Source organism: Antechinus flavipes, chromosome 6 (assembly GCF_016432865.1).
Source record: "Antechinus flavipes isolate AdamAnt ecotype Samford, QLD, Australia chromosome 6, AdamAnt_v2, whole genome shotgun sequence".
NCBI classification, from domain to species: Eukaryota; Metazoa; Chordata; class Mammalia; order Dasyuromorphia; family Dasyuridae; genus Antechinus; species Antechinus flavipes.
The window spans coordinates 202099951-202124769 of record NC_067403.1 but is presented as its reverse complement, the minus strand read 5'-3'; the positions used below and the strand labels follow the sequence as shown (position 1 = coordinate 202124769).

At 37.8% G+C, this 24819-nt stretch overlaps 1 protein-coding gene across 2 annotated transcripts in view; it reads left to right on the top strand.

The window, feature by feature from the left end:
* PIGG (phosphatidylinositol glycan anchor biosynthesis class G) overlaps positions 1 to 24819 on the top strand; it is a 91519-nt gene that overhangs the window by 50080 nt on the left and 16620 nt on the right. For both annotated transcript variants that reach the window (XM_051967478.1, XM_051967479.1), the window contains exons 11-12: positions 1899 to 2208; positions 9002 to 9165. In XM_051967478.1, coding sequence (XP_051823438.1) covers positions 1899 to 2208; positions 9002 to 9165 — 474 coding nt within the window. The remainder of the gene's footprint in view (positions 1 to 1898; positions 2209 to 9001; positions 9166 to 24819) is intronic.

Sequence of the window (24819 nt, the reverse complement as noted above, 5' to 3'; positions counted from 1 at the left end):
AAGACTTCTGGAAAAACTGGAGCAATCCAAAAGTAGGATAGGCTGCACTAGGAAATGCTGAGTTCCCCATCTCAGGAAGATCTCGTTTTGGGGAGGTTAAGAAGCTTCCTGCGTGGGTAAAGGTTGGACCAAACGACCTCTGAGGACCCTTTCAACTCTTCAGTTCAGCAAACTTTAAGCAATTTTGTATGTAGAACCCCGTGCTAAGTAAGTGAGTCTCAGTACCTTAGATAAGGCTCAATTCCTACTCCTTGCAGCTTACAGAGAGACGATAATGGCTGACATTTATATACAACTTCTTATGTACTGGTACAATGCAAAGTGCTTTACAGTTATCTCATTTGATCTTCATAACCACTCTGGGAGCTATTATTATCCCCATTTTACAGATAAGGAAACTGAGGCAAGAAGTTAAGTGGCTTATCCAGGGTCTCACTCACATACACATACACACATGTATATACATATGTCTGAGACTCTATCTAAACTCATGTCTTCGCAACTCTTGTCCAGTGTTCTGTTTACCATACTCCCTGGCCTTCCCCTCTATAAGATGCTAACAGACATACCTCATCTTATTGTGCTTTGCAGATATGATAGGGATTTTTTTTGCTTTTTGTTTTTACAAATTAAAGGTTTGTAGCAACCCTGCAATGAGCAAGTCTTGTTAGTGCCATAGTTTCAACAGCTTGTGCTCACATCATGTCTCTGTGTCACATTTTGGTAATTCTCACAATATTCCAGACTTTTTCGTGGTTATATCTGTTATCATTTATCTCTGATGCTATTTTCGAAATTGTTTTGAGGCTCCACAAATTGCACCCATATAAAAGCAATATCAATGAATTTTGCATGTGTTCTGACTGCTCCACAGACAGGCTATAGCCCACCTCTCTCTCTTTTTTCTCAGGCCTTTTCTCTGAGACACAACATTGAAATTAAAGCCAGTTAATAACCCTACACTGTCCTTTTAAGTGGTCAAGTGAAAGAAGAGTCAATCAGTGCAGCAAACTCCATCAATGTCCTATTTTAAGAAATTGGCACAGCCACCCCAACCTTCAGCAACCCCCACCTTAGTCAGCAGCCATCAACATTGAGGCAAGACCTGGCACCAATTAAAAAATATATAATTCACTGAAGGTTCAGATGATAGCTTTTTTTAGAAATAAACTATTTTAAATTAAGGTACATTCATTTACAAAATATTTTTGCACACTTTGTAAACTACAGTATAATGTAAACATAACTTTTATAAGCACTGAAAAACTAAAAGATTTGTGTGACTTGCATTATTGCAATATTTGCTTTCTTGTCGTAGTCTGGAACAAGACTCACAATATCTTGGAGGTATATCTATAATATTATAATTTGTAGTTAATGTACTTTAGAGAATGGCAAAACAGTAATTCTGCATTAGTAATTTATGGCTCAACCAAGGGCCCGATAATGCATCATTTATTACAATCTTGTTAAAGTTGTTTATTTAAAGCATCTTGTTAGAATTGAACCTTTGGTAATGGAACCACCATAGTGATTTTCAAACTATTTGTGGCAAACTAGTGGAGCATTTTTTTGGTTTGCTGGGATCACATAGATTTTACCTTGAATCTTATGATCCAGGTTCCCCCATCCTCTCTCAATCCTCTAAACACAGAGCATTGTCAGATATTGGCATATAGAGGGATGTCATTTTTCTTTTTGACTCATATATAAAGATTGTTCTCAGTGTCCCCTGGCAGTGGGACGGACAATACAGTTGATTTTGTGGGAGTTTTCGCCGGCAGAACAAGCTTGTGATAAATGTTTCCTTTGATGCAATTAGAATTGTATGCTACACATGAAAGTACTTGGATTTTGTGGAAAGATGCTAATAAGTCTAATTTGTTCTCTTTTTTTAGGGGAATTATTGAAGCTCGCTTTGTGTATGTCTTTGTTCTGGGTATTCTTTTTACTGGAACCAAAGACTTGCTTAAGTCTCAAGTCATTTCTACAGATGTCAGTATCAAGAGTCGAGGTCTGTGGGAAATATATAGTGGATTAGTTCTTCTAGCAGCCTTGTTGCTTCGACCTCACAATCTTCCTATTTTGGTGTTTAGTCTGTTGATTCAGGCTGTGATGGCAAAATGCATTTGGAAGCCCTTGAAACATGATGCAGCTCAGATTACCATAATGCATTACTGGTTTGGCCAAGCATTCTTTTATTTTCAGGTATGTTACTGTCACTAAGGGAAGACTGTTTACCTTTACATGCTGCAGTTTCTGTTTTCTTTAATGTGGGGAAAATTATTAACAATATTACAGGTCTTGAAGATGTCTTTGCTGAAAGAAATAATTGGTTGCAATATGGCATTATGGATTATATGTATTATAAAAATATTTTATTAATGTGTTTTTCATGTCACCTTCATTTCCAAATATAGCCCTATGCAATGAACTGTGTCATGTGACAAATAATAAAAAGAAAGGGGAGAAATTTTTTTCAGCAAAACCAACTAACAAAACCATCTGACACAGTAGGCATTAACACTTTGTCGCTGGACCCAGATGGAACTGGAGGACAAAGTGAGGCTGGGGACTTGCCCATCCCTCCCTCCCTTAAATTCAGTTTACTTGCATGTCATGGCATCCCCCTCCCTGATGTCTTGGTCCTCTTTTAGAACAAAGGATAAACAACCAATCCCTCACCTCTGCAAAGAAGGGAAGAAAATACGTTTTGTAATCTTTTCTCCTAGGTCAAACGTATTCATTATAATTATACAGGGATCACTTTTTTTATTGTTGTTCTTTCCAGTTACTAAATTGCCATTGTGTAAATTGTTTTCTTGGTTTTGCTTACTTCATTCTATATCACTTTATATGTCTTCTGTTTGTCTGTCCTTTATATTCATTGTTTTCTTATTGTGTGATAATATTCCATTAATGACAGTTCCTTTGTTTCTAGTCTTTGCTTTTCTAGAAGGGGATGCTCTGAATAGATGAATAGTTTGGTATATATGGGAGCTTTCTTTTCTGTTGTAGACTTCCTGGAGCTAGGGGAGGGGGGAGGAGAAGGTGGTGTGTGTCTGTCTGTCTGTGTATACAGATATGTGATCTTTTAGTCCAAGGGTATGGACTTTTTAGTTACTTTTTTTTTTTTTTTTTGCATGATTCCAAATTGTTTTCCAAATTGCACCATTTCACAACTCTACCAAGAGTGTATCTGTGTACTAGCTTTCTGTAGTTCTGACATTGACTATTTCCATTAGCTTGTCATCTCTGCCAATTTCCTGGATGAGAGGTGGAACAATAACTATTCAACAGAATTCAATTCAGTCAGTTTTTTTTTTTTTAATAAATGCCAACTCGGGCATGGCAATAACTGTATAAAGATAAAAGACTGTAGTCCTTGCCCTCAAGGACTTTAGTCTGATTGGGAGGCTATATCAGGTACATAGATAAGTATGACATAGGTAGAATAGGATAAGGACAAAGAGAGCCCCAAAGTGATTTAAAAAAAAAAAATGTGGAGAGGGAGGTCCCTTTGAACTGGAGTGGGAGGATTATGGAAATCCTTATGGTGAAGGTGGTACTTGAGCTAGACCTTGGAGAAAAAAGAGGATTATCTCTAGGGAGTACATTCTAGGGATGAGGCTATACTGTATCAGAGGGAAGGACTAGATTATGAAATAATTAAAGTTCAGTTTGACTGGCAATCAAAGTGTGAGAAGGGAAATAGTGTAGAAATAAGGCTGGAAATAGTGTAGAAATAAGGCTGGAAATAGTGTAGAAATAGTCAGATTATGGAGGGCCTTTAAAAACTCCAGCCTAAGGAATTCATGTTATATTTTGTGGACACAAAGCACAGAATTTTGGAGCAGAAGAGTGTGTTCATTAGGAAGATGAATTTGGCAGTTACGTGAAGGATAAATTAGATTGCAGTCTAGGAGACCAGGATCATAAACTTTAGGACTGGAAAGGGCCTTGGAGAACAAGTCATTCCAATCTCCTGGTTTTACAAGTGAGGAGACATTGGAAAAAGTCAAACAAGTTAAGTAAATTTCCTAGAACCTGTTCAATATTTTATCAGATCAAGGCATAAACATCATAGATAAAGTCTTAGACAACATTCTTATAATAGATAATCCTAGACAATTGGTAAGCATAGAGAACATAAAGCTGAGATGGAGGGATAATTAACATATTGAATAATAGATTTTTTTCAGTTGGAGGAGGAAGGGGGTTTCTAGCCTTATTTCATCAGTGTTTTCTTGGTTTTGTTTGTGGGATTTTGTGATAAAGAAACTCACTGTTCTATAATTGATAATCTTAGAGAGTTACCTGATGTATCAGTGAAAGATTTAGGAATTTGCATAAGATCACACAGCCAAGGATATGTCATAACCAGAGCTTTCTGATTCTGACACTGACTTTGTCTTTTGGGCTGTGCTCCATCTCAAAATTAGGAGACAAAAGAGTTCAAGAATTAGAACAGATTATGAGCTAAGACTAATTGCAGATTAAATTGAATTAGGATCAATGCAAAATCCTAGAAGTTAGAACTAGAAAAGAAGGACCTTGGCCCAGAAAGACTTGGGGGTCACCCAAGTTCTCAAAGTAAATACCACCCTCAAGTTTCAAACCTTGGTTCTTAAACAGGGAATTAAATGCTCTTTCTATTATACTTACCCTGTTTTTTTGGGGTGGTTTTTTTGGTTTGGTTTTGTTTTGTTTTGTTTGAAAAATCAATTGTACAAGTGAACTCTGTTGGAAAATAGCAAATAATTCCTGTGAAAAGGTCTTAGTGCACTGGAAGCTCAGTGTGAGTCAACAGTTTGAGCCAGAAAACGAAGAACATTTTAGAGTCCTTAGGGAGAAACAGAGAGTCCAGGAACAGGTTATTGAAGGTCTGTTGTCCTCTAGTCAGGTCGCATCTGGAGAATTATTTATATTTAGTTCTGGGAGTCAAGAGTGTCTAGAGTTGAGCAGTCAGGATGGGGGAAGGAATTCAACACTTAACTAAGATGAGAACACTTGGAAGACTGGGGATATTTTCCTAGAGAAGAGTGAACTTTGGGGACACATTCTGACTGTCTTCATATAGGATGTGAAGGGCCTGCATGGATAATCTCATCTATTGAAACAACATGTGAAGTGCTTTATAAACCTTAAAACACCAGCTTTTATTATGATTGAAGGATTCGACTTATTCTACTTGGTCCAAAGAGAGTGGACAGTGGACTTGAAATTCGAGAGCCTGGTTTTGAATCCCCTTCTGCCACCTTCTTTGTGACTGTCCAACCATTCTGGACTTCAGTTTCCTCCTCTGTAAAAATGGAGTTTTTGGAATGGGCTGCCTCAGGAAGTGGTAGATTGCCTGTCACCAAAGATTATTTTTTTAAGTAGTAGCTGGAGAGATGTCATAGAAAGGATTCCTTTTTAGCTACAAAAAGCCAAGAGTCTTCCAACTGTCGCATTATTTTTGTGTGTTTTTGGCCTGAACTAGAATAATGGGAGTAGTAAGGAGGGGTTGTATATAAGAACATTTGCAAAGATGGAATCTGTAGGAGTCGGCAGTTATTAGAGAATGAAGAAGAGAGGAAGATGATTGAGGTTTTGAGCTATGGTGTCTAGGATCATCAACAGAATAATGAAATTAGAATGAGAAGAAGATAATTCAGCTTAATACATACTGAGTTTCAGGGACTGTTGGGACATCTAGGTGGATATAGAAGTCAATCACTTAGAGATAATCCTTGGAGTTGGGAGAGCAGATGTAATAATCCATGATGTAGAGAGAAAAGAGAAAGAGGGCCAAGATGATCTCTAATAAACTTCTTGCAATTGAAATGTGTTTTTTTTTTGGGGGGGGTGAGGGGCAGACAAAATCCAGTACAAAGTTTTCTACTTGAAAATGGAGCTCTCCCTTCATATTGACCCATTAATCCATATTCTTTATTTAGGTATGATCCACCTCTTCTGCTATCCAATCCACATTTCTCTATCTTGTTCAGAAAGATAGATTGAGAGACTTTTTCCAAGATTTCCTAAGTTTACTATGTGGTCAACTGAAATCTTGCTTATAAAAATCAAGCTCTTTAATTAGTAAGAGACAATGTACTTGCATTTCATGAGCATGTGTGAATTAATCATACACAATCTGGTATGTTCTATCGTTATTCCATCCTTAACATTTTTAGAGAATACTGTAAATACTCAAGAATACTCAAGAAGAAGCTAATACATGATGATCCTTCCCAGTAGAACTACATATGGTGATGTTAGATAACAAATGTGTTCTTGGTTTTTAGCCTCAACAATTCATTCTAGTGAATTAAGGAAAATAATGGCAAAGATTCTTTCGCCTTTAATCCCCACATCATCTGTATTCAGTTTATCAAGATATCAATTTATCAAGGGATTAAAATTTAAAAAACAAAAACTATTAAATATGGGTAATCTAAAAGTCTAGGAATTCACTAAGTTATGCTGTAAAGAGCTTTAGATAGAATTGTTCAGCTGCCTAACTTCCCTAGATCATCACTTATTCCCTCTTTGTTAGAGTTAGATTTCCTTCTAGATTTGTATGCAGCCTTCTGACTTCAAATGTGATTTCAGAGGACAGGGAGAAGAAAGATAATTTAAAATTCTTCTTTAAGAGACAATGGCTATTAATATGAAAAGTTTCCAAAGTGATTGGAAACCATGAATGACTATTTGAGTACCTGCTCCACATTAAAATGCTGATTTTACCCAACACCCTACAAAATGGTAAAGATGGAAAAAATGGAAAACCATATTGGAGGGGCTATGGAAATATAGGCACACTAATAGGCTGAGGGTGATGTGAGTTAGAGCAACCATTTGGATAACAATTAGAAATTATGCAAGAAAGTGATTAAACTGTTCATACCTTTTGATTCAGAGATCCCATTACTAGGCAGTCTAATAAGAAATAAGAATTTCAATATAAATCAGAATATTTATAACACTATTAGGATATTTAATGGTATGTATGAACTGGAAACAAAGTGAGCACCTATTTGGAGAATGGCTAAATAAATTTTGTATATATGAATGTAATGTAATATTATTCTGCAGATAGAAATAAAGAATGTAGGGAATTCAGAAGAATGGGAAGATTTATATAAATTGATGCAAAATGAAATAAGCATAGGATCATAGATGTAGACCTGAAAGGAATCTTGAAGACCATCTAGTTCAACTCTCTCATTTTAAAAATGTTATTTTATTGAGCTCTTTTGCTTTTATATCACTTCTTTCTGAATAAGCTCATCCCCTCTCCCCTGCCCTTCAAAGCCCTACTTATAACAAAGATATAAACAGAAAGAGAGGGGGAAAGTTTAGAAGAGTCATCAATAAACCAATTGTATTTGATAGTATATGTAATATTACATTGCTATAATCCCCCATCTCTGTAAAGAAGAGAAGAAATTGATTTTCTCAACTCTTCTATTGAACCAATCATAAATATTATAATTATATATGGTTCAGTTTAAATTATTTATTCTTTCTGTTTATATTACTATAGTCATTACATATAATTTTCCTGGTTCTTCTTTCTTCCGTTTTTTTTTTTTTTAATCACTTCAAATAAGCCTTCTTATGCTTCTCTGACCACAGAAAAATACTTTAGAAATGATTGTGGTGTAATAATAAAAGGCATCAATGGAACTTGCTTTTTAAGAAATAGCTGAGCTGAGGTAGACTGTACACCACTTCTTAAGGGCATGTAGGGCTTCATATAAAGCAGGGCTTCTTAAACTTTTTCCACTTGCAACCCCTTTTTGCCCTAGAAATTTTTACATTACTTTGGGTTTATAGCATATAAAATAGATATATAAATCAAATATTTACTGATTACAAATCATAATTTCTCCAACCCCACATTCAATCACGCTACCCCATATAGGGTTGCAACTCCTAGTTTAAGAAGCTGGGAATTCTGAGAAATAAGACATTGGGGAATTTAGAGGCAATAGCAAAATTCTTATCATTATACAATCCAGGAAGTGGAGGAGTCCTAAAAGGTATTTAGTTTCCAAGTGTCACACTAAAGTGAGAATTACCTTCAGCTTAATGTGATCATTTCATTTCTGCTTAGATACCATCAGTGATGGGAAGGTCACTGCCTAGTGCTACAGCCTATTGGATTTTCACCAGGTTAGAAAGTCCTTCCTTATTTGAGGCTGAAGCTGGTTCCCCTGTAACTTCTTCCCATTGAGTACAGCTCTGTCCTGGACATGTGTTAGCTGAGCCTTGTCCTTGCTTCATCCTCAGAAGCACTCACCTACTTGAAGTTGGTGATCAAGTCCCTCTAAGTCTAAAAAGCCTAAAACTTCCAAAATTTAATTGAAAAGCAAGCAGTGCTCTCCTTGTTTCCCTATAACGATTCATATTTTTTGTGCTTTCTTAAAAGTTTTTTGAAAGATTTTTCTCACAACCACCCTGTGAAGTTGTGATTACAGATGTCCCTCCCTTTTTGTTGTTGAGTTGTTTCAGCTACGTCTACCTTCATGACTATGCTTGAGTTTTCTTGGCAAAGATACAGGAGCAGTTGGTCATTTCCTTCTCCTGCTCCTTTTACAGACAAGGAAACTCAGGCAAACAGGGTGAAGTGATTTGCCCAGGGTCACATAGCTATGTGTCTGAAAGTGTCTGAGGCTGGATTTGAAGTCAAGTTTCTCTGTATTCCAGGGAATTTTCTGATGTGCACATCATAGTCTATTTTATATTATGATTATGTGAGTTATTCATCTGAATTTCCTTTGCCAAACTATATGTCAACTCCTTGACAATAAAAACCTTGTGTCTTTGTACCTCTGGCAGTACTTAGCATGGTGTCATGTTTATATTGTCTTAATAAAAAGTTTAATGAATAAATATATAATTAAGATTTGACTATTGGCATTAAACCCTCTAAGCATTATATAATCTTTTAAAATGTTTTAATAAATTTAATAGGTAACTAGACTCATCTGCCTTTCTTATCCTCTATTTTCAGGGCAATTCCAATAACCTTGCCACACTGGATGTTTCAGCAGGCTTTGTTGGCCTAGACCACTATGTAAAACTACCAGCCGTGTTCCTCACAGCCTTTGCAACATACATAGGACCTATCCTTTGGGCTGTTCACTTACTGAGTTTTTTGAGTTCAGAAAACACCAGGTAATGACTTATTTTAACTACAAATCTAGTGAATAAGTAGATAGAGTTAAGAATAAAACTTGCATTCATAAAATCATATATAAGACTTTATTTTATGCATTAAAAAAAAAAAAAAAACTCTTAGAAGGGATCTATAGGCTTCAGAGCCATGACATACACACAAAAAAGGTTAAGACTCCTGATGTAGACAAACTTTATTGTATGGTTGAGGGAAATAAAGCCCTAAAGGAGAATTAAATCGCTCAGGGTAGGAATAGGCCAGGATTGTTACCCAGGTCCAAGTCCAGTATTCTTCCTCCATGATGCGCCTCCTTTGCCTTAATAGTAGCACCAGGGAGCCCAAAGGATTCCTCCCCTCCCCCCCAAATTAGTTATTTATGTCCGTTGTTCCTGACTATTTTATGTAACAAGAAAGAACTATTAAGCAGCAAGAACTTGGCAGATGTCCACATTTGAGACAGTCAGGAGCTGTAGGGGGAGGTATCCTGATACCTTCAGTGTTGGATTGTCTTTCCCCGAAAGAGCTTTCTATGAGAGCTCTTGGCAACATCCTAGTCTGTCTGTTAGTTCTTCGGACTCAACTTTAGTCAGCTAGCTTCCAAGTGCAGAAGAGACAACATGTATTCCCCTGTCCTCAGAGATTTTATCCTTGGGCGTTTGACTTGATGGCAAGATTTATTCTTTGCCTTTCTGGAGCCTATGGATAGAGTGATAGCTACAAAACCTCTGGAGAATCCTATAGACCATCTTCTCAGCTTCCTGTTAAGACCTGCCCCAAAGATCTGCAATGTGCCAGAGTCTTGGAGTAGATTTGTTGGGTAAATAAAGTGTCTGTGAGGAAACAAACTTGATTATGCCTTGGATTGTGTTTTTTAAAAGAGGCATTTAAAACTGTATAGTTTTTTAAAGTTTTTGATTTTTTTTTAATATCACTTTTTGACTCTTCATCCCTTCCTTCAAAATAAGCATAGTCAAATCATATCTACTTCAAAATAAGCATAATCAAATCATAACTACACTTGACTCTGTCTGAAAATGTTTGCCTTCTTCTGCACCTCTAGTTCACAAACTCTTCCAAAAGGTGAGAAGTGTGCTTCGCTCAGTACTCTGCAGCCATGAATGTTTATGGCAGTAATTGGAGTACTGAAGTCATTTTTGTATTATTTTCCTTGTGATAGTGTGGTTACCATGTACATTGTTCTCTTAATTATATTTACTTTACTCTGCCTTGTTCTTTCTAAGTTTCTTGTAATTCTTCAGTCATTTCTTTTTATGGAAGGATAATATTTCTTTACATTAGCATACTATAATTTGTTCAACCATTCTTCCCTATTGGCTATTTGCTTTTTTTCCCCACTTCTTGGCTAATACAAATATTTTTGTATATTCGACATCCTTCCCTCTGTCTTTGACTTCCTTGAGATATATGCCTAATAGCTTTGCCTCTTGTGTTAATGTCAACAAAGAAAAAGCCATTGAATGACTGTCATATACAAGGCCCTGTGAAACTGGCCATGGGGAATTCCAGAGTACTATGAGACATAGTCCTTCCTATTAATAACTAATAGTCTAGCCAGAAAGACAAGATACTTTTCAAAAATTAAATAACTGTGCTAAGCCAAATAGGTCTTAGCCACTGTACTAGATGAGTTTATAAGAAAAAGAAATCATTGGGTACAGAATTGATCAGGGATATTCCCTTGGAATAGCAACATTTCATAGCTAGGAAGATTTGGATAGGCTGAGAGAAAGAGAATATATTTTAAGCAAGAGAACATAAATTTCTACATTTGGGTCTTTGCTTAGACCCAGTTGTGTTTAGGGCTCAGTAACCACATCATTCTGTGGAGCAGAGGATAGAAATTGAGAAAAAGATAATAAAGTTAGAACAGTGGCTTACAACCGTATTTTAGAAGACAGGCTAAACAGTTTAATGATGCAGGCATTAACAGACATTAATAAATGTTAAACATTTATTTGCCTAAGGCACTGTTCTAGGGGTTAAAAATAAAAAAATGACATAGTCTATACCCTCAAAGAGCATATCACCTAAAAGGTGAATTTCTGGTATTAAGACATTAAGGCATTAAGAAAACATCTAAGTTTGTCAGAGAACTAACATGACAGCATCAGCATCTTGGAAAAATCCTGTTTAACAAACATTTATATGCTGGGCATTCTGCTAGGTTGTGGAATAGACAGGCAAAATGAAATAGTCTTAAACCTTCAAGGGTTAAGAGCCATTTGTGTGGTTCAGGGAATGCAATGTATATACTGTATCTTAATACATATTATTAATTTCCTTAGTTATTTCAGGAGGGAGAGAGTGCTAATACCTGGGGAGACAAGCTGGTACCATTATGGATGCCAGTCTTTTCTGTCTTGGGGAGGGAGAAGCAGATTCCCTTAGGAGAAACATAAGCAAAGGCTGAGAGAGATAGCACTGGTTCCTCTAGGCAGAATAATCCTAACAGGGTGATATCATTCTCAGCTTCCCTTGAAAAGCAACTTCTAATGGACTTCGTAGAAATCTCTTATTTCCTTTACAACTATATAGTACAGGTAGATATAGTAATGCCTTATGATGACAGTATATTCTAAGTAGAAGAAACACAGAATTCACACATTGTCCCCTGTGCAGTTGGAGGGGAGGTGAGGGGGTGATTTTGATTCTTCATGAGGAGTAGAACTCAAGGAAGTTTTCACAAGTTCTGCCTGTATTCTCTTCCATATTGGTGTTTAGGGAAAACTCATTGTGGTTGAGTTAGATAGATAGCCTTGTTATATTCCATACTTGATTCTCATAGGCTTTATTACAGTGTCCTTTGAAAAACTGGCTTGTAATCCCAATTCTCTCTTTTTTTTTTTAATTTGCAGTAGTATTCTATTTTTCCATATACCTATAAAGATAGTTTTCAAAGTTCATTTTTGTAAGACTCTGTTACAAATTTTTCTCTCTTTCTCCCTTCCCCAAGACATTAAGTAATCTGATATAGGTTAAATATATGCAGTTCTTTTTAAACATATTTCCATATTTGTCATATTGTGCAAGAAAAATCAGACCAAAAGGGAAAAAGCATCAGAAAAGGAAAAAAAAAAAACCTATGCTTTGATTCACATTCAGTCTCTTCATAGTTCTCTCTCTATATATGAATGACATTTTCCATCCCAGGTCTATTGGAATTAACTGAATCAACACATTTTGAGAAAGAAGAGTCCATCACAGTTGATTTATCACATAATCTTCTTGTTGCTATCTACAATGTTCTCTTGGGTCTGCTCATTTCACTCAACATTGTTTTATGTAAATCTTTTTAGGCTTTTCTGAAATCAGCCTGCTCATCATTTCTTATAATTACTTTACTTATATTTACTTTATAAATTATATTACTTATAATTACATTATATTCATGTATTATAACTTACTCAGCCAGTCCCCAATCTATGGGCATCTACTCAATTTCCAATTCCTTGCCACTACAAAAAGGGATGCTAAAAACATTTTTCCCTATGTAAGTCCTTTTCCCTCTTTTATGATCTCTTTGGGATACAGAGCCTGTAGGGACACTGCTTGATCAAAGTATCAAATGTACAGTTTTATAAACCTTTGGGCATAGTTCCAAATTGTTCTCCAGAATGGTTGGTTTATTTCACAACTCCACCAACAATGTATTAGTGTCCCAATTTTCCCAAATCCCCTCTAAGATTTATCATTGTCTTTTCCTATCATCTTAGCCAATCTGTGAGGTATGAAATGGTACCTTGGAATTGTCTTAATTTGTATTTCTCTAATTAATAATGATTTGAGCATTTTTAAATATGATTAGAAATGGCTTTAATTTTTTCATTTGAAAATTGACTATTCATATCCTTTAACCATTTATCTATTGGGGAATGACTTGTGTTCTCAGAAATTTGGCACAGTTCTATGTATATTTTTAAAATGAGGCTTTTATCAGAAACATTGGCTATAAAAACTTCCCCTGTCTTTCTGCTTCCTTTCTGGTCTTTACTGCATTGATTTTGTTTGTGCAAAACCTTTTTAATATAATCAGAATAATCATTTTGCATTTCGCAGTGTTTCCTGGTTGTTCTTTGGCCAATAAAGTCTTCCCTTCTCCACATATCTGACAGGTAGACTATTCTGTGCTGTCCTAATTTGCTTATAGAATCCCCCTTTGCACGTAAATCATGAACACATTTCAACCTTATCTTAGTATAGAATATTAGATGCTGGTTAATGCATAGTTTCTGCTATATTATTTTCAAATTTTTTGGTAATTTTTGTCAAATAGCAAGTTCTTATCTCAGAAGCTGGAGTCTTTGGGTTTATCAAACACTAGATTACTGTAGTCATTGACTATTGTGCCTTGGGTACCTAACCTATTTCACTGATCCACTATTCTATTTCTTGGGCAGTACCAAGTGGTTCTAAAGAGCACTGCTTTATAATATAGTTTTAAATCTGTAGTGGCTAGGCCACCTTCCTTTGCATTTTTTTTTTCCATTAATTCCCTTGATATTCTTGATCTTTTGTTCTTCCAGATGAATTTTGTTATTATTTTTCCTAGCTCTATAAAGTACTTTTTTTGGTAGCTTGAGTGGTATGGCACTGAATAAAGAGATTCTAATTCAAGATAATGACAGATTTTAGGTTAATTAAGTAAATGACAGATTTTAGGTTAATTAGGTAAATTAGGTTAATGGCAGATGAATTTAGGTAGAATTGTCATTTTTATTATATTCAGCCTACCCATGAACAATTGATAGTCTTCCAAATGTTTAAATCTAACTTTGTGTGAAAAGTGTTTTGTGATTGTGTTCATATAGTTCCTGGCTTTGTCTTCAGATAGACTCCTAAATATTTTATATTACCTACAGTTATTTTAAACGGGATTTATTTTCCTAGCTCTTACTGCTGGGCTTTATTGGTAATATCTGGAAATTCTGATTTATGTTGCTTTATTTTATATCCTGCCACTTTGCTAAAATTGTTCATTGTTTTTAATAACTTTTTAGTTAGTTCTCTAGGATTTTCTAAATATACCATTATATCATCTGCAAAGAGCGATAGTTGTTTTTTCTTGTTACCTACTCTAGTTAGCTGCTGATTAGTGGCATAGGATACTGACTGTCACTAAGCATTTTCCCATTCAGATTGTGACTATTTGGGCTGGGAATCGGAGAAAAGGCCAAGGGAGAGCTTTTCCTCTGTGACTTCGGATGGTTTGGTTTTAGCTTTCTCAGATCTGCAATAGAGAAGTTAGCAGAATGACTCATAGGATCTCAGAGTCGAAAAGGACCATAAAGGGGACCGAGGCTATTCTCTTCTTAAAGCCAAATTCCTTTTACAATATTCTTGACTGATATTCAGTCCACTTCTATTTAAATATATTTGGAAACCAAGAACTCCTGACCTTTCAAGGCAATCCATTCCAAAGATTTCTGAATAGTTGGCGAAGGACCAAATGTTTTTAATTTGAAGAAAAACTTAATTGACAAACCTAGACCTGCCCTATCATATATTGGCTTATATATCTCCTTTGTGGGGAGAAGTAGGAAACTGGAGGGTAGGGGGAGCAGGGTTGATAAGAAAAAGTCTAGATGGATGGACATGGTTCTTCTCAACAGTGGGGTAATGCAGGACAATTCCAATGGACTTGTGATGGAAAGAGCCATCTGCATCCAGAAAGAGGACTGTGGGGATTGAATGTGAATCACAACATTGTATTTTCTCTTTTTTGTTTGCTTGCTTTTTTTCTTTCTCATTCTTCCCCTCTTTTGATTTGATTTTTTCTTGTGCAGCATGATAAATGTGAAAATATGTATAGAATAATTGCACGTGTTTATTAACATGTATTGGATTACTTGCCATCTAGGTGGTGGGGAAAAGGAGGGAAAAAATTTTGGAAAACAGAGTTTTGCAAGGGTGAATGTTGAAAATTGTCTTTGCATGTATTTTGAAAATAAAATGTCTATCTTAAAAAAAAAGAAACAAAAAGTCTAGATGGAACAAAACTGGGAGAAAACACACACCAGATGACAGAGTGAGGATCCAGAAGTTTTGTCACATGAGGCCATTGGCCTGAATCTACTAAAATGCCTTTCAAGTTTGGATAAATAAAAATTAAGAGAATCAAGTACAAGTCAGAGGTGGGGTGTGGTTAAACAGCAGAAAGGGTGCAGAGGGTTTCTGCGGATGTCAGGTTCTGACGGAGCTGGCAATGGGATGGGACAGCCCCAAAGGGCTGCAGGATCTGGGGCTGCTTGAGGTTGGTTAATTTCCAACGGGTCAGACAGTGTCTCCAGAATTTGGTTCCGTTTTGGGCGCTGTTGTTTCAAAAGAACACTGGTGGACAGAGTTAGAAAACCTCAGCATCAGGAGGGCCTTTGACTCCGACTACTGGGGGATGCTAAGGAGGTCCTCGAATCCCTTGGGCCCCAGTAACCCTTGGGCTGCCCTGTTTTTGTGGAAGTAATAAGAGCCTTCCTCATTTGTGGTCACAAGTCCAGTCCAAAAAAGAGGGAGAGGGTGCAGTGGGAACACTGCTAAGCTGAAGAGAATCCAGAGGAGGCTGCTGGAATTGGGAGGCTTCAGAGGATGGAAGGACCAGCTAAAGTGACTGGGGATCTGTAGTCTTGAGTGGAGGAGATTTAAAGTACATGAGAGGTGTTTCCAGATCATTGGAGACCATCATGTAGTAACGTGAAAGGCAGGCAAGGCTTCTCTTGGCCTCAGAGGGCAGAAGCAGGAGCCTGGGTTGGGGAAGGAGAAACTGAGGCCTGAGATTAGGGGGAAGCTGTTTGCATAGAGCGCTGTGAAAACAGACTAGGGCAGTGCCTTAAGAAGGGGTTATTGGATACATATGGAGTACATGGGGGCGGGGGGAGAATTCCTCTTAGCTAGAAATTGGACTAGATTGACCCAGAAGTCCCTGTGAAGGACACAAGATGCTTGGGACGGGGCACCTGAGAGGAAAAGGGAAACATCAGATGGTCCCCAGAGGCCCCAGGACGACCTGGGCTTTCAATCTATGGGACTGTTTAGGAATATCAAGTAGCAGCATCAGGATGAGTGTTAGCTTGAAGGTTGAAACCTTGGACTGGAAGCAGTGGTCCAGGGAGTGTGGAGAGAGCCAGAGCTTTTGAGGCAGCGGTTCTGGTTGTAGGGTGCATTGAGAGTCGTTTTAGTGTGAGGGGTTTCAGTGGGTTGTGGAGAAGAGTGAGTTTTACCCAAGTAAAAGAACAGTTTGAGAGCTCATCTGTGTATGCAGATCTGGTGGAGAAAGATAGGTTAGGCTGACTTATTCATCTGTTTCCTTTCTCCTCGCAGTATATACCAGCAAGGTATGAGTAAGAGGCACTAGCAGGGTGTTTTGACAAAGGCCTAAAAATGGTAATGGTGGTGTCAAATGGAGAGATGACAGAAGTGAATTATGGAGTTAGATTCGACAGAACATGGCAGGCAGCAGGTTAGAAAAATCTCTAGTTAGATTCTGTTTTATCATTCAGCATAACAGAATCCTTGGTTTCCAAGTTCTTCCTGGCCCGAGGCTGGGGCAAGGTTTTGGCTTCCTCAGGCTTGGGGCATTTTGGTTGTTTTGTGACACAGGTATAGATAATTTTAAAACTCAGACATCTGGATGGGACATTTAACATGGCAAAGGATTCATTCCCCACTTTGGGCAGAGAGCAAAATCCATTTCAGTGGTCAGATCCCAAGAAAACTTCCTTTCACTGCCTCTCCCTGTTGTCTTAGATGGTTTTCCAACAGCTTTTGTTTTCTCAAAGCAGAACTTTGCTTCATCTGTCTCTTTTTTTAAAAAGCCCTTTATCTTTTTTAATGGACAGTTTGAATCAGTGTGTTGTATTCTCTGACTGATCATACAGGTCATCTGCAAAACCACCCCTAAAATCTGAGAGTCATCTGCCTGTAATTGGAACAGACCAGAATTAAGTGAGTAGACAGGGAACAAATGCCTTCTTAACAGAACCATCAAGTGCCTATTGTGTGCAAGACCCTGTGCTATGCGCTAAGGACACAGAGCTTGCCTTCAGAGAGCTTTTGTGCCAACAAAGGTCATATAACACATATGCCAGATAGGAAAATAAAATAGAGGACAAAACAAAAAACAAGGTAGTTTAAATAGGGAGAGAGCACGGATAAATAGAAAAGCAGATGAGGCTTTGAGTAGAAAGCCTTGAATAAAGCTAAGGAATCCAGAATGAGGAGGGTATTCTGGGCGAAGAATGCTGAGTTTGGGAACAGTTTGGTCGGGGCCTTAGAGCCTAAGAGGGTTAATTTGGAATGTCTTGAAAGGCAGGTGGCAGGTAGACCGAGGAGTTTGTATTTCATCCTAGAGGCATTTGGAGTTAGCTGAAGTGATATCTCTCTGAAATGTGATTCTGTTAAGATTTTTGTGCAAGGGAATGGCACTGTGAGGTTGTACTGAGGAATGTTATTTTGGCAGCCATGTGGAAGATGGGTTGAAAAGGAGAAGATTGCACAAGGAAAACAATGGGAGAGAGCTCACGGAAAAAGATGATGAGGGCCTGAAGTAGAGTAATGGTGGTGTAAATAAAAGGAGACGGATGTGGAAGACATTATCAAGATGGATTGGGAGCGGGGCACTAAGGGAGAAGGAAGAAAAGAGTGGTGTCCTCAAGAGAAATAGGGAAATGGAAAGAAAGGACGGTGGGTCTAACAGTGACTTCTCTTTAGGAAATGTTGAATTTTGAGGTGCCAGTCAGACATCCGGTAGAAATGATCCAGCAGGCAATTGTTGATGTTCAGCAGAGAAATGAAAACAGTTGTTAGGGGCAGCCCCATCAGTGTAAGCACTTAGGAACTACTAAGGACTTGGCCACTTTCCTAAGTGGTTTCATGACATGAGACATGACATTAACTTTTTGAGCAGTAAATTTGTAGCTAGAAGGGTTCCTTGGAAGGGGCTCAGGTGGGATACTAATTCTCACTAGCTGATAATGGCTCTTCTATACTTTACTGCTATTGTATGTACTCTAGTGTCATTGCATACTGTTTGAAATGAGAAATTGGAATGAGAACTTCTTTGGTTCATACAGTATAGGAGAAAACCTTGAGTTGATGCAGAAGGAACCCAGTTGCTATTTCTCTCTCTTCCCCAGCTTGGCAAAAAGAACTATAGAAAAGGAGAGGAGGCAATCTCTCTGCATGTACTGATGGAGCAAGGAGCCCCTGTAACATTGCAGAGTTCACCTTTCTACCTAATCAGTGCAATTCAGCAAAAATGATTAAGCAGCTACTTTATGCTAGGCATTGGGGGAAATAAAAAAATAATTAAATGTATGAAAAAGATTACTGACCAACATTATGCTCAGTCACAAAGCAGAGATAGAGCTATTCTCTGAAAGTGTTAGAATATGTAGAAGGCCACAACCATCTTTATGATATATTAAATTAGGATATAACCCTGAGATTCTGTAGCTGTAGCTCAGAGAGGATAGGCAGCTGGTACTTTAAATATCTGAGATTCATATATGTATAATCAGTCTGCCTGTATTGTCAGTGAAAAAGTACAGGTCTATCATTTTGCTTTCCAGACAGTGCTATTTGTGGTCCTTATGTGACTAGCTGAAAAAACTAGATCTATTCTTATAATAATTTCTGTGTAAATATAGCATTTTACAGTTTACAAAATATTTTCCTGACAGCCTTATGAGATAGGTGATACAAGTATCATTATCCTGATTTTATAGATTTTTTTTTATGCTTGAGGCCCGGAGAGGCTGATGTATGCATGGTTAAACAGGTAGTAAGTATGGATTATCTTTCCCATGGAGGGAAGAGCATATCCCAAACTAAGATTTTAGCAAAGGTCAAAGAGAGCGACTCAACAGGGAATTGGGATGCAGTCTCCAGAAAACAACTTTAGGAAAATCCTTCTGGGAGAAATCAGCTCAAGGAAGCATCCTTTTTAGGACTATAGTGTATTAGTTCACCCTTGTCAGTTAGCTGCAACTTGAACTGAACCCCTGCTGGTAATCAGCAGAGCCAGGATGCCTGATTCCCAAGTCCACCACCATGTCAGTGTTCAGAGGCAGAAGCCCCAAGGACTCCCAGCTGACTGGGCTGAAAGGCATGTCGTTGCTTGTGGGGGTTGCAGACAGTGGTGCGTGACTTCAGTGAGATTGCTCTCATTTCTGCTCATCCTCGCATGGTTCATGGCTCAGGGGTTTGCCTGGAGCATGGATTTCCTCTCTGCTCTGACTGACTGCCCAGCGGCTCCCCCACTCCTGCCATCCCAGGCTCTCATTTTCGCTGGCCCGCTCTCAGCCAAGGCGCGGCTTCACACTCCAGCCCACTGACAGCCTGGCCTGGATGCGGCTTTAGTTTCAGCCCCCTCGGAGGCAGCTGGCCAGCCTGGGTCCTCATGGACCTGAGGGACCGCTGTACCTCCATGTTAGACACGAAGTCAGAGGCTCCCTCTCTCCCAGAGAAGACAGATGGGGCAGACACACTCTGAGCAGGCCCGGCCTCGGACCGGATGGGATTCCAAGGGTGAGCTGGGCCGCGGTGCGCCAAGCTTGGAATCAGCAGGACCCCAGTACAGCTCTCCAGGGCAGCCGCCTCTCTCGCCACTGACTTTCCCAGTAGAAGAGTTGAGGGAACCACTAGCCCCACCCACTCCTCCATGGGAGCTTCCCTCCCCTCTGATTCCAGAGATCCCAGTGAGAGGCTCCTCTGTGGGCCATCCTTCCTATGGGGCAGCTCCAGCCACCGGGAGGCACTACTGTCTGTACACTGCCCCCGTCTCCAGAAGCCATACTCAGTCCAGTCCTCCCTGCAGGACATTCTGCGGCTCCTGAGGGTTCTCCTACTGTGGGCCGCATCCTGGCCTCAAAATCCACAGAGGCTCAGCCCCTGGTTAGCTGGATGGCAGGGCCACTGAACCCTCAGCTGTGTTCTCTCCTCATTTTCTTCCTCTGCACCTGCTGGGGATCGTCAGACATGCAGTCTTTGCCTAAAGGGGCTATTGTCAGGTCAGGAGATGGCGACACTGAAGCTTCTTATGGTTCTTACAGTCACCCAGAAGTAAACAGTCGATGTGAGTGGGACTGTCAGTGGGATAACTGACGGAGTTGTCAGCTCCCTCCTTGCAGCCAAGGTCAGCTCAACTTCCTGGTTCCTTTGGTCACTCCGAGTGACCAGGCAGGCCACTAAAAAGCCCAGGTTGCTCCCCCCACCAGAAACTGCCACCATCACTACCTTATCCTATCTTTGTGAAGCTTATTTTTTTTTTTTTTTTTTTTTTTTTTTTTTTTTTATACTTCAACAATGATACTGTATGAGGATGTCTTCTGATGGAAGTGGATTTCTTCTTTTTTTTTTTTTTTTTTTTTTTTTTTTTTTTTTAATTTTATTTTTTTTTTTTTTAATTTTTTTATTTAATAATTACATTATATTTACACTCATTTCTGTTCCGATTTTTTTTCCCCTCCCTCCCTCCACCCCCTCCCCTAGATGGCAAGCAGTCCTTTATATGTTGGATATGTTGCAGTATATCCTAGATACAATATATGTTTGCAGAACCGAACAGTTCTCTTGTTGCATAGGGAGAATTGGATTCAGAAGGTATAAATAATCCGGGAAGAGAAACAAAAATGCAGATAGTTCACATTCGTTTCCCAGTGTTCTTTCTTTTATCAATTGAAACTCAGGTCTCTTTGTCAAAGAAATCCACTTCCATCAAAATATGTCCTCATACAATATCGTTGTCGAAGTGTATAATGATCTCCTGGTTCTACTCATTTCACTTAGCATCAGTTCATGTAGGTCTCTCCAAGCCTCTCTGTATTCATCCTGCTGGTCATTTCTTACAGAACAATAATATTCCATAACATTCATATACCACAATTTACCCAGCCATTCTCCAATTGATGGGCATCCATTCATTTTCCAGTTTCTAGCCACTACAAACAGGGCTGCTACAAACATTTTGGCACATACAGGTCCCTTTCCCTTCTTTAGTATTTCTTTGGGATATAAGCCCAATAGAAACACTGCTGGATCAAAGGATATGCACATTTTGATAATTTTTTGGGCATAATTCCAGATTGCTCTCCAGAATGGTTGGATTCGTTCACAACTCCACCAACAATGCATTAGTGTCCCAGTTTTCCCGCATCCCCTCCAACATTCATCATTATTTTTTCCTGTCATCTTAGCCAATCTGACAGGTGTGTAGTGGTATCTCAGAGTTGTCTTAATTTGCATTTCTCTGATCAATAATGATTTGGAACACTCTTTCATATGAGTGGTAATAGTTTCAATCTCATCCTCTGAAAATTGTCTGTTCATATCCTTTGACCATTTATCAATTGGAGAATGGCTTGATTTCTTATAAATTTGAGTCAGTTCTCTATATATTTTGGAAATGAGGCCTTTATCAGAACCTTTAACTGTGAAAATGTTTTCCCAGTTTGTCGCTTCCCTTCTAATCTTGTTTGCATTAGTTTTATTTGTACAAAGGCTTTTTAATTTGATGTAATCGAAATTTTCTATTCTGTGATCAGTAATGGTCTCTAGTTCATCTTTGGTCACAAATTTCTTTCTCCTCCACAAGTCTGAGAGATAAACTATTCTATGTTCCTCTAATTTATTTATAGTCTCGTTCTTTATGCCTAGGTCATAGACCCATTTTGATCTTATCTTGGTATATGGTGTTAAGTGTGGGTCCATGCCTAATTTCTGCCATACTAATTTCCAATTATCCCAGCAGTTTTTATCAAATAGTGAATTCTTTTCCCAGAAGTTAGGGGCTTTGGGTTTGTCAAACACTAGATTGCTATAGTTGACTATTCTGTCTTGTGAGCCTAGCCTTTTCCACTGATCCACTAATCTATTTCTTAGCCAATACCAAATGGTTTTGGTGACTGCTGCTTTATAATATAATTTTAGATCAGGTACAGCTAGGCCACCTTCATTTGATTTTTTTTTCATTAATTCCCTTGAGATTCTCGACTTTTTATTGTTCCATATGAATTTTGTTGTTATTTTTTCTAGATCAATAAAATATTTTCTTGGAAGTCTGATTGGTATAGCACTAAATAAATAGATTAGTTTAGGGAGTATTGTCATCTTTATTATGTTCGCTCGGCCGATCCAAGAGCACTTAATATTTTTCCAATTATTTAAGTCTGACTTTATTTGTGTGGAGACTTTTTTATAATTTTGCTCATATAATTCCTGACTTTCCTTTGGTAGATAGATTCCCAAATATTTTATGGTATCAACAGTTATTCTGAATGGAATTTCTCTTTGTATCTCTTGCTGTTGGGTTTTGTTGGTGATGTATAAAAATGCTGAAGATTTATGGGGATTTATTTTGTAGCCAGCTACTTTGCTAAAATTATGAATTATTTCCAATAGCTTTTTGGTAGAATCTCTGGGGTTCTCTAGGTATACCATCATATCATCTGCAAAGAGTGATAGTTTGGTTTCCTCATTGCCTACTCTAATTCCTTTTATATCTTTCTCGACTCTTATTGCCGAGGCTAGTGTTTCTAATACGATATTAAATAATAATGGTGATAGTGGGCAACCTTGCTTCACTCCAGATCTTACTGGGAAAGGTTCCAGTTTTTCCCCATTGCATATGATGCTTACTGATGGTTTTAAATATATGCTCCTGACTATTTTAAGGAAAAGTCCATTTATTCCTATGCTCTCAAGTGTTTTTATTAGGAATGGATGTTGGATTTTATCAAATGCTTTTTCTGCATCTATTGAGATGATCATGTGGTTTTTGTTTGTTTGGTTATTGATATAGTCAATTATGTTAATAGTTTTCCTAATATTGAACCAGCCCTGCATTCCTGGTATAAATCCTACTTGGTCATAGTGTATTATCCTGGTGACAATTTTCTGTAATCTTTTTGCTAATATTTTATTTAAGATTTTAGCATCAATATTCATTAGGGAGATTGGTCTATAATTTTCTTTCTCTGTTTTCAGCCTACCTGGTTTAGGTATCAGTACCATATCTGTGTCATAAAAGGAGTTTGGTAGGACTCCTTCAATCCCTATTTTTTCAAATAGTTTATATAACATTGGAGTTAATTGTTCTTTAAATGTTTGGTAGAATTCACATGTAAATCCATCTGGTCCTGGGGATTTTTTCTTAGGGAGTTGATTGATAGTTTGTTCTATTTCTTTTTCTGAGATGGGACTGTTTAGGATATTTACTTCTTCCTCTGTTAGTTTGGGCAAGCTGTATTTTTGGAGGTATTTTTCTATTTCATTTAAGTTGTCGAATTTATTGGCATAAAGTTGGGCAAAGTAACTCCTAATTATTGCTCTAATTTCCTCTTCGTTAGTGGTGAGTTCTCCCTTTTCATTTTTAAGACTAACAATTTGATTTTCCTCTTTCCTTTTTTTAATCAGATTTACTAAGGGTTTGTCTATTTTGTTGGTTTTTTCATAGAACCAACTCTTAGTTTTATTAATCAATTCAATAGTTTTTTTACTTTCAATTTTATTGATCTCACCTTTTACTTTTAGAATTTCAAGTTTAGTGTTTGACTGGGGGTTTTTAATTTGTTCCTTTTCTAGCATTTTTAATTGCAAACCCAATTCATTGACCTTCTCTTTCTCTATTTTATACAAATAGGCCTCTAGAGATATGAAATTTCCCCTTATTACCGCTTTGGCTGCATCCCATACATTTTGGTATGATGTCTCATTATTATCGTTTTCTTGGGTGAAGTTATTAATTATGTCTATGATTTGCTGTTTTACCCAATCATTCTTTAGTATGAGATTATTTAGTTTCCAATTATTTTTTGGTCTACTTCCCCCTGCTTTTTTGTTGAATGTAATTTTCATTGCATCGTGGTCTGAAAAGGATGCATTTACTATTTCTGCCTTACTACATTTGAGTTTGAGGTTTTTATGTCCTAATATATGGTCAATTTTTGTATAGGTTCCATGAACTGCTGAAAAGAAAGTGTATTCCTTTCTGTCTCCATTACATTTTCTCCAGAGATCTATCATATCTAGCTTTTCTAGTATTCTGTTTACCTCTTTGACTTCTTTCTTATTTATTTTCTGGTTTGATTTATCTAATTCTGAGAGTGCAAGGTTAAGATCTCCCACTATTATAGTTTTACTGTCTATTTCTTCTTGCAGCTCTCTTAGTTTCTCTTTTAAGAATTTAGATGCTACCCCACTTGGTGCATATATGTTTAATATAGATAGTGCTTCATTATCCATGCTACCCTTTAGCAAGATATAGTGTCCTTCCTTATCTCTTTTAATTAGGTCAATTTTTGCTTTAGCTTGATCTGAGATCAGGATGGCTACCCCTGCTTTTTTGACTTCACCTGAAGCATAGTAGATTTTGCTCCAACCTTTTACCTTTAACCTGCATGTATCTCCCCGCTTCAGGTGTGTTTCCTGTAAACAACATATTGTAGGATTCTGGCTTTTAATCCATTCTGCTAACCGCTTTCTCTTTATGGGGGAGTTTACCCCGTTCACGTTTATGGTTAGAATGACCAATTCTGTATTACTTGCCATCTTGTTAACCCCGGTTTATGCTTTCCTCCCTTCTTTCCCCTTTCCCCCCCTTCCAAGTATTAAGCTTGTGAGCACCCCTTGCTTCTCACAGCCCT